The sequence below is a fragment of the Rhamphochromis sp. 'chilingali' genome (assembly GCF_963969265.1).
Source record: "Rhamphochromis sp. 'chilingali' genome assembly, chromosome: 2".
Classification (NCBI taxonomy): domain Eukaryota; kingdom Metazoa; phylum Chordata; class Actinopteri; order Cichliformes; family Cichlidae; genus Rhamphochromis; species Rhamphochromis sp. 'chilingali'.
The window spans coordinates 33435671-33451429 of NC_137930.1; the positions used below are offsets into that span (position 1 = coordinate 33435671).

Sequence of the window (15759 nt, forward strand, 5' to 3'; positions counted from 1 at the left end):
AAACAACGCTTTTCACAGGACTAAACCAGAACTCAGCTAGTTTAAATAGATGTCATTATTATTTATTTAGACACGCAGTGGCTTGTGAACAGAAGTGTAACTTTTTTTTTTTTTTTTTTTTTTTTTTTTTTAAATGACATCAGAAACAGCAGTATGCGACATTACGTGATGGCAGAGCTTCAGTTCATCCTTTGTCATTTTTTTTTTTTTTTTTTTTTTTTTAATAAATAGGACAGGGGGAATGAATGAGAGAAAGAGGGGGAGAGAAAGAAAGAAAACCAAAGGGGAGAAGAGATGGTGAGAAGGGGGGGGAAGAGAGAGAGAAAAAAAAAAAGAACTCCTGGGTCACCTGTATGGAGAAAAAAAACAAAAAAACAAAAAAAACAAACAGAGGAGACAGCAAACAACAAAGAGCAACATAATAATAGAGAAAACAAAGCACCATCACAATAAACTAGCTAGTCATAGATATCAATATTTACTAAATAATAAACGATATTGTGCAGCACGCAAGATAGACAGCGCACAGTGTGCTTTGAGGCAGCAGCCAAGAAAGCTTTAGTCCGCGTCTGTGAATACCCATGTGTGCATACCTGTGTGGATCAGCATGCTTGCATTGCAGAAGTGTAACATTAATGCAATCATTCAAAACTGGAAGAAAGGATGCATTCATCACGTGAGCAATTAGTTGATACAATGCCGGCAACTATGTTTATCCTGTCTTTTCTATTGTTGTTATGCAAATATCCTATTAAGAGCCACTGAGTTAATGCTTGCAAGGACTTCCTCGTGGCCTCTACTGCCATTTGTCAGAGAAAACTTTCCGTATTCAACAAACATCATGATTTTTGAGGCCCTTTTAAAACTTGATGAGTCATTTATGCAGCTGCTTTAGCAGCTGTAATTTACTCACTTCAAAGTGAGAGGCCAGTTCGCTTTAGAATGTAATGTATACAAGATGATTTTCTAGCGCCAATTTGTACCCAATACCAACATCCAACTTTGTTTTTGTTTTTTCTTTGAAGAGAGAAAAAGTCTGGAGGAAAATGATGGGCATATAGCACATCTGACTTTGACATTGATATTTATGTTCCGCCTTAAACCAGCAATAAGAAATATGCTGTGCCAATTGCACATTTCAATCCTCAGAGTCTGACAATGACTCATGGTGAAGGGTTCAAAAAAAGAAAGGATCAAAATATATGCAGCTTGTGCATCAAACTCTGGTGCTCACAATCCAACTCAATTTGGTCAGAGATACATTTATGTTAAAAGCAGCCAAAGGATCATCAATTCACGAGCCTTGAGAAAATAAATAAATAAAAATGGAGACTGGTAAAAGAGCCCTAGCAGGAGTGCTCATTTCTTCAACTTGAATTCTTCAGCAACTTCCATCTGGAGCTACCTGGATATATACTTTTCTTTTTCTCTGACATGTGGTAGCACTATAACTGATGTGTGAAATCTGGTAAGCAGCCTTCAAAACATTGTCATCACATCGGTTTACTTTACTATTTATTTTATACATAACTGTTTACATAAATCATGCAATAGAATCTTACAAGACAGAGTTGTTTAATCGTTATCACTTGATTGCACATATTTGATTGACAGGATTTTTATCAGTCCCACTTTCTCCCCTGATGAGTATCTCCTAACACCCACTGATCACCGAGAGGCAGTCTGGTGCCATCCCTTGCTATTTGTCTTTGCTAGCTCGCAAAAGATCAACCGAGACAGTTGTTCCGAGTTTCACTTTAACCAGTCACAGCTGAAACACAACCAGCAACCTAAAGTTTCTGTCGCATATACAGGCAGATTTGTACTAGGAGTCATAAAAAGACTGCAATAGCAACTGGGTGTATAGACAGCAACCCAGGCAACTAGACCAAAAGAAGTGACCGTGCTGCCAAGCATTCAAGGGGATTCGGAATGAATTGTCATTCATGAATACACGAGGAAATTAGATACTGACAAAGCACAGAAATAAAAACACTCACTGCCTGCGCATTTAGCACCACGGACAGTGACAGCATGGACTAAACAAGAAAGCGCCGTGTTTGTGAGCCATATACAAATTAAGCCGCAGAAGAACAGAAGCACAATAATGCCAACGGGTAAAAATAAGCTTCACTCACCCTTGAAATAGCTGAAGGCGGACAAAGTCTCAGTTAAGCCGTGTGAAGATAGCATCTCTCCACTCATTAGTGCACTTGCGGTAAGTTCTCTCGAAGGCCAGCTGCAGTAACTTGGCCTTCTGTGAATTAAACCATGTTCACTGTGAGACTGAATCATAACTTATTTCTTATGTGGAAGTCGAGGAAAGAGATCTTTGAATGCTGCATTAGGGTGAACAGCGTTTGCTACCATCTGTCCTCATAATGAAATCTACAGATCCCACCCCTGTCTTTAACAAGGGCATAATCTTCCAAATGACTTGATTATAACTGAGGCCATCATCATCGGAGAGTTGACAGAGCTCGACGTAAAGCAGCACGAGAGAGTGAAGGAACACCTGTCGCTAAAGAAAACATTGTTTAGCTTTTAGCTTGAACTGACAGATGTCGCGATTACAAATGGTTGGTTTTCTTTCCCTTTTTTGCTCCAGCCTGGGTCCCAGCTCCTCCTTCATGTGCTACAGAGAATGCCTTTGTATTTGGCACAGACTTTGTGTCACAGGAAAACAATTTTACAAGTCCGTCGTCTCAGTCAGCCGGCTTGAAAACTAAAGCGCCCCATCCACTCACTTCCTGTCACATTAATTTTCACCTGTTGGGGAAATCCCATTAACAAATCCAACGTTCTATCCTTAGGTACATGTAAGTCCCACGCATGAAGATGTATTACTTTCTCCTTTTATTCAATACAATTTAATTTAATTCTCATATAAATATATACAGAAGTAAAAAAAAATTAAAAATGGATGGATACCGTACTGTAGTTGTTCACTCAGAGAAATCACAAAGCAGTCATCGTCGTACTGTTTCAGTTTCAGTTTCCTTCTGTTTTGCAAATATAAACAACAACTTAAGAAGGTACATCAAGTTCAATACCAATTAGCACCTTTTCAGCTACAAGAGAGATTTTGTAATAATTTACAAATGATGAGAAATGTTTCAAAACGATGTAAAATGTAGGTTTCACCACAACTTGATACTTTAAAACTATCGTTAGTAAGGTGATAGCAAGTTAAATTAATATACGCACTTATCACTTTGTTAGGTATTGGACACTTTGCTAGAACCAAGTTGGAGCCCTTTTGTTAATTCTTCTCAGATTAGATTAAGTAATGTGTTGAAAATCGAGATTTTGGACCATATTGACATGATGTAAGGGTACCTATAAATAATATTCTTTACTTTATTATATATGTTGGTGGGTGATTCAGTAGGGAGTGGTCTCAAGCTGCTTTGAGAAATGTGTGAAAATAATGTGAGGCAAAAACATATAACAGCAACATATTCATTTGCATTCATGTGTGGCTTGTGAAAAACAGATTACCACTTATCTAAGTGTGTGAGATAGGGTCCCTACAACCCTAAAGAAAAAGACAGAATGCCAAATTAAATGGTAAAGTAGATAGTTACAGTTTTTGAGGGGATATTTATTTGTTATAGTCATTTGGCTTTTTTTTAACAAGCATTTTAAACTAGTTAAAGCAAAAAAAAAAAAAAAAGAAGAAGAAAAGCACGTTTTGCTGAGAGAAAAAAGAGCATTTCCAGCCCATTTCATTTGTCATTCAAAAAAGCAAAAAGGCATTACGCTATCCATGAAAAAAAAAAAAAACATAATGGAAAACTATGAATTGGGCTCCGCAGAGCTCATGCCTTAACATTCTTGAAGCAATCTTTGTTCATCTTGACACTGAACAGAACCAAGAGCAGACAACAGCGAGAGAAGAACGTTGTCTTTTAAGAAACTCAGAGTATTTGTTCCTGAAGACTATTTAGAAAAATTCTAACAATGCTCTTCTCTAACAGAGACGAATAAAGGAAGGCATATAGAACATGGGCTTTCAATGTTTTTAGAGTTGCACAAGCTCTGTTTTGACATATGCTTTATTTCCATGTACGTTTGCTCATGTGTCAGCGAAATATGAAGAAATGATTGGTGTGGTAGCTCAAAGGTTTGCACAGTAGTGTGTTTTTGTCTTGGTTCTTATTTCTAATACTCTTTAGTCTGGTGTGTCAAAGACTGACCGAGGCTGTCTCTTCATAGTATCCACTCAGTCCATTTTTTCATCTCAAATACATGAAATTCTTTTAGCCTAACTCATAAAATAGGAAGTAGGAGCAGCTCCACAATTATGCTCTCTCTCATTCATAGGATTCAATCTTTGGCTGCATTTATGCTTAATATCTTTCCCTCAGGAGATACATCTCATTGATCCCAGTGTGTTTGGGAACATCATTGCTATGTGGAAAATACCCAGCTCTCTTAAACCTGCACACTTTAGCAGATAATCAATTGTATAAATCCCCTGGGTGACATTGCACAGTGGTGGGACATAATATCAGGTATTGAATGTGAGAATTAAAACAAAAATCTCTATTGGCTTTAAAAATGTGCTAGATGTCACCATTGGATTTTTTTTCCTGTTACTGTAATCTTCAGTTGAGTCTTCAAGTGTGAACTTATACAAAGTAGTGATACATCTCCCCCCCTTTTGTATGTTTTTTTGTAATCATTTTACTTCTTTTTTTGTTAAGAATATGTCCTACAAACTGAATTATCATATTGGCCTTTTGTCTTTGTTTAAAACAGTTCTTCAGGTTGCAGTTATTTAAGGTTAAGGGTCATGGATTACCAAAGTGAATAACAGATCTATCTCTGGAGTTTGCTTGTGCTGCTTATGGTGACTAGCTTAATTATTTAAGTACCAGTGGAGGTTCCAGCCAATCTGATCTAAATACTCCAAACCATGGGGTCTATTAGACCCCATTCCTACAATACTGGTCAAAGAATTCATACCATTAATTAATACTTTTATCTTAAATATGATCAATCTCAGCTGTTACAGGTAATTATAGGTCAATCCCTATTCCCATCTTCCTTTTATGTCTAAAATCCTTGAAAACTAGTTCTAAAAAGGCCAAATGATTAGGTGCAGAGGGTTGGTTTATTTGAAGAGTCTCAGTCAGGATTCAGAATTCATCAAAATACAGAAACAACATAAGTGAAGACTATGGATGACATTTGTTTTGATTTTTGTGCTTAGAACATGCTGTATGCATGTTCTAAGCACTACAGCCAAATGAAACTAAGTCCCTACAGCCAAATGGCTGCTCTCGGGGCTCTAAGTACTAGAGGAATATCTTAAAGACATCAAGGCCCTAATGCTTCCCTAAAATTCTTAGAAACATACCAGATACTTACACTGGATAGCTTTACCTTGGCCTCCCATGACACTATGAGAGATATTTAATGCTTTTTTTTTTTTTTTACCATAATATGTGTCTCAGTGTGCTTGATAAACAAATATGTAGGACTGCTTTCTTGCATTTGCGCAATATTTCTATAATTAGAAAAAAATTCTTAATCAGAGTGATACTGAAAAATTCGTTTATGCATTTAATACTTCTAGGCTGGACTACTGTATTTATTACTGTCAGGTTGCTCTAAAAGTTCAACAAATACTTCAACTGATCCCAAATGCTGCAGGGAGAAAGAGACATTTCTCCCATACTGTTCATTGGTTCCCTGTTAAACTGAAAATTTCTGTGATACTTACCTCTTTTCACCCTCTATGTATACAGGATTTTGGATTTTTGTCTCCTCTGCTCTCTTCTTTTGCCCTCAACCCAATTTAATTATGGCAGATGTCTGCCCCACCCCCATGTGGTGCCAGAGGTTCCTTCCTGTTAAAAGGGAGTTTTTCCTAACCACTGTTGCCAAGTGCTTGCTCATAATCATTGTCTCATTATTGGGGTTTTCTTTACATTACTATAGTGTCTTTACCTTACAATATGCCTTGAGATGAATGAACTAAATTTTAAGTAAAGTATCAACTAATAAGTAGTAAGTAAAGAAGGCTGTGAAATTGATTCAATCCATAAAAGTAAAAAGTAGCTGTTCTGGCACCTATTTATAATTTAGTTTTAAATTTTTATTTAATTTAAAATTTTTATTTTTTACAAATTTAACTAAATCCTCATCTTTCATATTAACATGATAATAAAACCAATATTAATATAACAGAATACAAACTTTAAGTTAAATTCTAATGAATTTGCACGCCATGAACATGTATTATTTAGAACACAGGCAGAAACAAACCAATCAAAAGATTTAAAAGTAAAAAAACAAAAACAAAGGTCTGTTCACTCTTCCCTACATTGCCTGCTGAGATACATTGCTTTTTGTGATTTGAACTGAATTCAATAAGACATAACCAGATATTTCATGAGCTATCAAGGCTGATCTCCAAACCCCTAGAATGAATTAGAACATTAAATGTAAGATTTAATTTTCAAATTTAATGAATGTCACTGAGCACCTACCTTTGACAAAAAATTCTCTTCTTATTCTCCTGTCCTTTCTTTCTTACATCTTCTTTCATTTGTGAGTGAAGTTAATTCTTTTTCTTTTTTTTGTCTCCCTGGGAAATTAAGCAGTTATACCTTTAGCTAGCAGACATTGTGTGGCAAACTACTAGGGGTGGGGGAAAAATCGATACTGTGTAGTATCGTGATATTTTATTTGCTAATAATGTGTCGATACAGGGACAGCAGAAATCGATATTTTGTTACAAAAAAAGTTTTTGTGGACTGGAAGTCAGAGCATGTCGATCCTTTTTCTGAGCAAGAATCCTGACACTGTCCAAATGTGTTTAACTTTTTTTTGGCAGCAATAAACATGTTTTATTTTAAGTTTAAAACTTTTTTATTTAATGTAAAATTATATTTTGTTTTAATTTACTTTCAAATTCTTCAGTTGCTGAAGGGGCTGCATATTTTTCATAAATTGCATAGTTCAGAATAGCTATAATTGTACCAGATGGTTGCATTCAGTTAAGTTGGACTAGACTGTAATACAAACCGTTCAGTTTGTCAACAATAAAACTGACTGAAATGAGAGAAAGACTGAGTGTGAGACTTTGATGTTAGATAAAATGAATATTGATAAAGTTTACCTTTATGTACAGAATCTGAATATCGCAAAAATTTTTTAAAAAATTGCAATAATATCGTATCGTGAGTTAAGTATTGTGATAATATCGTATCGTGGGATGTATGGTGATTCCCACCTCTACAAACACACAGGAACAGTTTTGTGTTCGTAGGGATTGAAATTAAGAAGTAAAAAACAGATACTTTAAAATTCTACTTAAGTATAGCGATTTAGTATTTATACTTTATTACTTCCCAACTCTGCTGCTATTCATTCAAGGGCATTCAAACATCTAGTTTATTCCGCATCAAAATTGAGAAGTTGATCATTGTGATGAACAATCCTCTTATTTATGTGAAAGTGCATAACAGCTAGTTATCTGGGGCATACTAACTGCTAATCAAAGCTTTTTTGCTTAGCTTTCCTTGAGACTGATTACATATGGTTGTTCTAACAATTAACCACTGTGTTGCCCATTATTACTGCAGTCACTTGAGTGTAATATACAGTAGGTTGTATATACAGTTTTGTTTGTGGGAGTTAACCGATGTGACTGATTGGGGTACTGACTTACAGTGGGGCAAAAAAGTATTTAGTCAGCCACCGATTGTGCAAGTTCCCCCACCTAAAATGATGACAGAGGTCAGTAATTTGCACCAGAGGTACACTTCAACTGTGAGAGACAGAATGTGAAAAAAAAATCCATGAATCCACATGGTAGGATTTGTAAAGAATTTATTCGTAAATCAGGGTGGAAAATAAGTATTTGGTCACCTCAAACAAGGAAAATCTCTGGCTCTCACAGACCTGTAACGTCTTCTGGAAGAAGCTTTTCTGTCCCCCACTCGTTACCTGTATGAATGGCACCTGTTTGAACTCATCATCTGTATAAAAGACACCTGTCCACAGCCTCAAACAGTCAGACTCCAAACTCCGCCATGGCCAAGACCAAAGAGCTTTCGAAGGACACCAGGAAAAGTATTGTAGACCTGCACCAGACTGGGAAGAGTGAATCTACAATAGGCAAGCAGCTTGGTGTGAAAAAATCAACTGTGGGAGCAATCACCAGAAAATGGAAGACATACAAGACCACTGATAATCTCCCTCGATCTGGGGCTCCACGCAAGATCTCATCCCGTGGGGTCAAAATGATCATGAGAACGGTGAGCAAAGATCCCAGAACCACACGGGGGGACCTGGTGAATGACCTGCAGAGAGCTGGGACCAAAGTAACAAAGGTCACCATCAGTAACACACTACAACGGCAGGGAATCAAATCCCGCAGTGCCAGACGTGTTCCGCTGCTGAAGCCAGTGCATGTCCAGGCCCGTCTGAAGTTTGCCAGAGAGCACATGGATGATACAGCAGAGGATTGGGAGAATGTCATGTGGTCAGATGAAACCAAAGTAGAACTTTTTGGTATAAACTCAACTCGTCGTGTTTGGAGGAAGAAGAATACTGAGTTGCATCCCAAGAACACCATACCTACTGTGAAGCATGGGGGTGGAAACATCATGCTATGGGGCTGTTTTTCTGCCAAGGGGACAGGACGACTGATCCGTGTTAAGGACAGAATGAATGGGGCCATGTATCGTGAGATTTTGAGCCAAAACCTCCTTCCATCAGTGAGAACTTTGAAGATGAAACGAGGCTGGGTCTTCCAACATGACAATGATCCAAAACACACCGCCCGGGCAACAAAGGAGTGGCTCCGTAAGAAGCATTTGAAAGTCCTGGAGTGGCCTAGCCAGTCTCCAGACCTCAACCCCATAGAAAATCTGTGGCGGGAGTTGAAAGTCCGTGTTGCTCGGCGACAGCCCCAAAACATCACTGCTCTCGAGAAGATCTGCATGGAGGAATGGGCCAAAATACCAGCTACTGTGTGTGCAAACCTGGTAAAGACCTATAGTAAACGTTTGACCTCTGTTATTGCCAACAAAGGTTATGTTACAAAGTATTGAGTTGTATTTTTGTTATTGACCAAATACTTATTTTCCACCCTGATTTACGAATAAATTCTTTACAAATCCTACCATGTGGATTCATGGATTTTTTTTTTTCACATTCTGTCTCTCACAGTTGAAGTGTACCTCTGGTGCAAATTACTGACCTCTGTCATCATTTTAAGTGGGGGAACTTGCACAATCGGTGGCTGACTAAATACTTTTTTGCCCCACTGTATGTATAAATGCTGCTTATCTGCTTTCTGTTCAAGGAACTGGCAGGTCCTTATCCTTGTGCTTCATTCTCATTGCTGGCTTTCATTTTAACTCAGAACTGGCTGAAGGGCTTCTCCTGCTTGTTTTGCAAGCTTTAAATGGACTAGAAGGCCTTGACCTTTTAGGTCAGCCCATATAAGTCTCTTAGTGTTTCCACAGAGAGCTCAGCTTTTGAAGTTGCAAACCCTAGACTTTTGAAGAGCTCTCACTGTATAAAATCAAAAAAAAAAAAAACCCACCTCATTTTATTCTTAAGCATCTTTGTGCAAGTCATGACTATGAATCTTATCACGGCATTTAGTTCATTTATTGTACAAGATTTTGATTATTGTTTTCATCTTTGATTACTGGTAAACTTGATTTAATTTGGACATAACTACCACAACTATGTGTTCAGTTTCATGGAACAAATAATATGCAAGGTTGTATCCACGTGTTTTTAGGCATATTTGAATTCCAGTCTCATTTGAAATACCCAGCCTCCCTAAAGTAACTTTGTCCTTTTAATTGTGTCAACATTTAAACCCCTTTGCTTTGGAGAAATACTCCAGACATCCATCACTCTGGAGAACATCAATAATGTCATTGAGCATGCGCAGTGTAGCATGAAACTGTCCAGAAACACTACTTAATAAAATGTGTGGCCAATGTGCATGGTAATCTCAAGCACACATGTCCACAGATAAACTAAAAGCACTGCTTTGTTCTGCTGTGCATGCTTAAATTTGCTGTAGCATCGTCCAACATAAATCTCTTAATTCTGTTATTAAGCTGCCTAGCCTGCTAACAAAGTGAACACAAAACAGTTTAGAGGAGGAAAAAGAAACAGGGTACACCTCAGGGGGCGGTTAGTCATATCAGTTGCCATACTCTAACAGGCTCTGTTTGTCTTTCCCTGCTGTTGTCAACACCTTGGTTTTCCCAAAGAAGGGCGTATTATCACTTTAGATGCTGCAAGCTACAGTTAGTTAAAAAAAAAAATATATATATATATGAAAAAATCAAAAAATTAAATAAATAAGTACATTTTTATGGTGGGTTGATGTCTTTTGTGACCTGGGTATTAATTTCTGCACAAATGCTGAACTCATTTCAGGTGCTGCTTTTGCATTTTTATTGATAATGAGTTTAATATTTATTGTGGCTGACCTAAATTTTCTGTATTGCACTGTCTGGCAGCTCCAACACGAAGGTTTTATTGTGGTTTATTGTGCTCATGCATGAATATTATGGGATACATTGATTTTGCTGGTTATTGTTTCCTCTTGGCTTAGCAGAAGCTCATATGCTGGCAGAATGTAAAGTCTACTGCTGTCTTGCACATACAATTATTGGCTGTACAATTGGCTTTGTTGGGAAAATCCCTGTGTACAGGACGTTGACCTCTTCACATTTTCTCAGCACATTTCATACTCAGGTAAACATTAGAAACATATTTTGTCTCAAATGTGGTCATAAGAGAGCCCGTTTTGATAAATCCATCTAAACTACTGAACTTCTTTTAATCCGTGTATATGTGTAAACTTTGCTCCTCAGTCCAGTTGCATTCATGGGTAACATTTAAGTTCAGGTACTTTATGGTGATCTGCTTCTTGCAAATTCTACATCGCACTTCATCGCTCCAAGACATAGATTGTAGATTTTTATACCCATGAGATGATTATTATCAGCTCCTCCAATCTTAGCTTTCTGCTACATGTTATGTGAATTATTCGGTTTAAAATTATTCATTCCAGCTCATTATGTTTTTCCCTGCAGTGGGTGGAGATGCTTTGTTGAGGTGTGGCTTTTCAATGATGCCCCACAGATGCACATACCATATAATGTGTTGATGTATAAAATAGCCCACATTAACTTCACATTGTATGAGACATGGCTAATTGAGATGCATCATTTTCTTGACATTTGTTAATTTTGGAATTGCTGTAAAGAGGCATTCCTTTATGTTACTGTAAAGGTACTGTAGGGCCCCAAAAGTTAACGAAGCTAAGAAAATGCTCCAGAGGTGTATTTCAATATGTACTCAGTTATGTCTTTTAAAGGATCAGTCATACATGGTCATGGTATATATGGTGTTCCCCCCCCAGAAAAAAGAAGAAAAAAGAAAGGAGATGGAAGCATGTGAAAATATCAGACCAGCAGTTGGCAATGACTGAAGATGATCTCAACGAGAACCCTGCAGTCCCCCAGCAAGGAGCAGATGGCTTAAGCAGATGATCTGCTGATCGCCACTCCTGGTGTGTTGTGAAAGCAGTGATGTGACTGGTGCTTACGTAAAGATTTGCCATTCGTTCACTGATGGAGTTCGATATTTTAGCTTCTAACTCACTTCTCTCAGGCAGTCGCTGACTAATAGCTCCAGCAGTCGTAATTAAAGTGAGAGCCACCTGGTGAGCTGTGCTCCAAGTTGGAGATTATATGAGGTTATGAGTGATTAGAAGTCATTCCTAGAGAAGCAGACACAGTGCTATTTTAACATTAAAAAAAAAATACAAATCCTACTGTCTGAATGAAACTTCAGATTACAGTGTCACATCAAATTAACATGCCTTACATAAAAAAAGAATGATTCGGTTGTGAGTCAGGTTGAGGCTAGGCAAATTTATTAGTGGCACATTTGTTTGAAGTGACGACCAAGAGCAGGGAAGGGAAAAATAATGTTTTCTTGCATCTCTTTTCCAATTGGAAGCATTCCAATGGATGAAAACACTATAGATCAAGGCCCAACAGGGTCTCTCATAATTTTTGACTCCTTTCTTCTTCAAATTTGCCTTTACATACATTCTCAGTTTTGTTCTTTCATTTGTCATATAATCTGACATCTCTGCTATCATAAATTCTTAGAGTAATGTCATATTTTTAAATTCTCCAAATGATCCATTGTCCTACTTGCAGTGTATGTGACTGCAGCTGCTTCAAAGGTTTTTCAGATACTTTAAGCTATTCTTTCATATCCTGAGATGACAGCGATGATGTCTGAATGTTACGTTGTTTACGATGTCACGGGATTGGCTTGATGAATCTTGCATCAGTGTATTTTCCTCATAGTTTAACATCTTCTTCCTGGGGCTTTTCTGTGCAAGTGTTATAGACTGCCAACTGTTTGGACTCGGGTCAACAGGGAGCCCAAATCACATGAATTATGCATGGTGTCTGCTCTCAGGCATACAGCCCTGTCTGTGCTGCCACTGCACATGCAGCACCGGAGACGGAGACTGAGTTACAGAGATCATAGAGAACAGTGGCGAATAAAACCGATAGATAGGGGGGAAAAAAGAGAAGGCGACAGAGAAATATAGAAAATATGACCAAACACAGAAATGTATAATACGCAATAGAGAAGAACAGGCCATTCAAAGTAGTGCTTCTCTAAAATTAAATGGCAGAGACGTTAAATTGCAACCCTTTTTTTGATTGTGGTAAATGTTTACTATTGGTGCCTGATAAATGCTATTTAAATGTTTTCAGACATCATTGTGGAAGTCTATAATTGCAAACAAAGCCCACCGTTGCAGAGTCTCAGATTTTGCATTTGTATTTTCTATAACTGCAAATTGAATATCTTTTTTTTGTGCTCCTGAATTTCACAACACATTTGCTGGAAGAGTTCCTCTATCGTGCCATTTTCTTTTTTGGACTAGATCATTCTATTAATTAATTAAGCACACAACTGGGGTATTGATCGATACAAATATTAACTGTTGGATGCAGGCCGACCCCCATCTCTCTGCGTGTTTCCTGTCTGTCTCTACTGTGCGCTGTCAATAAATAGCTGATTAATGAACCACTCACACTTCCATTCACTCCCATTGGAAATTTCACAACTTTGACACATGACCAGCTGACTTCATCAGCTCCGTGAAGCTACTGCACTCGAATGGAACAGCCCAGAAATGAAACCTACATTATTGAAGTATATGGTGTTAATCTTTTTTTTTACCCATTTCAAACATAACTTATTTGCAACAAGTTTTATAATCTGTATAGCTAGATAGTATCAGGAATAAATCTCCTTTGATAAATTTGAGTCCACTGATGCTTTGAGGCAGATGGAGGGGAAGAAAGGATTAAGAGTGAGACTGTTATGCATAGGATTGGCCTTGTATGTCATAATAATATAAAGAAACTAAAAACGACTCAAGTATGGGCACCCAGAAAGGAGGAAGAAAGTGTGAGCAAGGGGGAGTTGCAGGGGGATAAAGGTAGAGAAGAGTATAAAGACTGCCCGACAGATTGGCCATCTGGACCTCTGAGCTGACAGCCTGACATGTTCCAAGTGCAGCAAATGTGGAGCAAATTCACTAAGCAGGGCCCCCTCTTGAGATACGCAGCACATTACACAGGAAGCATAATTAGAGGCATGGTGAGGCCTGCAACATCACCTTGAACAGAATGGTCAAACAGAGATCAATGTTCTGCTCTCTAAATTAATGAGGCTAATGTTGGTGTGACAGCATCGACACTCGGGATCTGTGGGGAATCAGACAGATTTCACCATTTGTGAATGGAGACATGAAACAAGTACAAGCTTATTAAATTCCAGTGCATGCCAAAGAAAATGCCTCAAACACATAGCTAGAACCCAAGAAAAATGATTAATGAATATTTTAATTGGACCAATTCATATTGCTCACCAATAAAGTCATTATTTTCTTTATAAAACATACTGTCGAAAGTGAATAAAGAATACAGCTGCTTACTAAATATCAACAAATTCAAGGGAGGAGGGACAGAAATTTACAATAGAAAATTATCATTTTCCGCCGTAGAAAGGTTATGTCAAGAGGTCCAAAACAAACAATCCAAAACTCGGTGTGTCAAACTCAAAACGAATGAAACACAAGCACACGCAGGAACTACACACAGCAACATCTGCACTCTCCTTTGAGGAGAGAGGTGGGCTGATTATCTTAAGGAAAGTGAAGCATGTATTAAACAAAAGTCATACAATGTAAAGCAGTGCTCAGAGTCATCTTCCTTATGAAGACTGTAATTGTAAGATTTTTTTTTTCCCACAAAGACATACACATTATACACATGAGAAAAGCCGATTCAGTAATGGAGCACTGCTGTACGTCAGGGGTGTTGAGGCTAGCTTAAGATTTTTTTGGGGGGAGGGGGGGTTATTTCATTTAAAAGAACCATTCCTGGATCTGTTATGGCTCTTATTTGGGAGAGCCAAAAGCCAAGAAGTATCCATTTGGCTCTTTGGTATTTGTCATTGAAAACTGCAGAAACACATATATATATTTATATATATAAAGTACAACGTTAACGACATTATAATTTCAGAAAATCACATTTTATCCTTGATAGGACTTTTTTTTTTCTTTTATCCCCTCATTTGCGTTTGATTGCCCTTGCTGTCCTCCAAATCGTACAAGACAGTCAAAGTTTGATTGCAGTTTATGACAACCTAAAAAAATAATTTCAAAAAAGCAAATAAGCAAACATCTTCACCAAATGTTATTGGCTGGGGGATAGTTTGCCTTCTTCAGGCAATTTTCCACAAGCTCCAAATGGAGATTCCAGCTGCTTACTTAATTTCCACCAGACGTCAGACTTCCTCTTTACTGGCAGGTGCTTAAAAACTCAGTGACTCGTTCCATAAATTTTCTGCTCCAGTGAGGCACATTTACATCATAGCCTTTGAATAGTCTTTCTTAAAAAAAAAAAAAAAAAAAAGTAAAAAAAGTGAAAAATGACAGAACGATGCTTCATATGGAAACAAAATATGCAAGCCCACTTTAAATTATACACAGATTAGTTAACAGATTAGTTAACTAATTAGTTAACAGATCACCATTACTTGTTCAGTGCATTTTCATTGACGACTCATTGCTCGGTTTACACTTTTTAAAGCATCTTGAATTTGTACAGTGCCTCGTTGTCCTCATGGAGACAATAAGCTGTTAATATCTATACAATAAGCTTGGTTGTTGTTCATAATCATCCAGTTAGTTTTCATGAGTTTTCATCAAAAGGTCTACTGTGCAACATACAGTAAGATTGTATGTTCACAATCATCAGTGTCAGTATCTGTGTAGTGATGAAGCGATGTGATGGAACGGAGCAAAGCCAATGACCAAAGACCACAGGCCAAAAAAAGACATTAGAAAATTTTAAGAAAAAAAAAAAAGACAGTAGTGTCTCCTTGTGTTGGTCCGTGGTTGCCTTTGTTAGCATGGAATGCCATTGTAAGTGTGTCCTTAAATGTGAACTATGGGAGTAGGATCCTGGTGGGTTCTCTGCATGTCTCTCTCCTTGCGTCTCTGTGGTTTGCTGCATCATCCGAAAGCAGTCCGTTTGAGGGTTAATGGATGGTAGGCAAATCTCCCAACCAAGCACCGGGTAGGGGGCGTGGACATGTATACTCATTCTGCAAGAACAGAAAAAAAAATACAATGAAGACCATTTAACAGTTGGCCTG

General features: G+C 37.7%; 1 protein-coding gene across 1 annotated transcript in view; it reads right to left on the reverse strand.

Moving 5' to 3' along the window:
* Positions 1–14533: 14533 nt before the first annotated feature.
* Positions 14534–15759, reverse strand: part of lrrtm4l1 (leucine rich repeat transmembrane neuronal 4 like 1) — a 63787-nt gene continuing 62561 nt past the window's right edge. Inside the window, exon 3 of the mRNA XM_080875951.1 lies at positions 14534–15708. Coding sequence (XP_080732077.1) covers positions 15643–15708 — 66 coding nt within the window. The 3' untranslated portion in view covers positions 14534–15642. The remainder of the gene's footprint in view (positions 15709–15759) is intronic.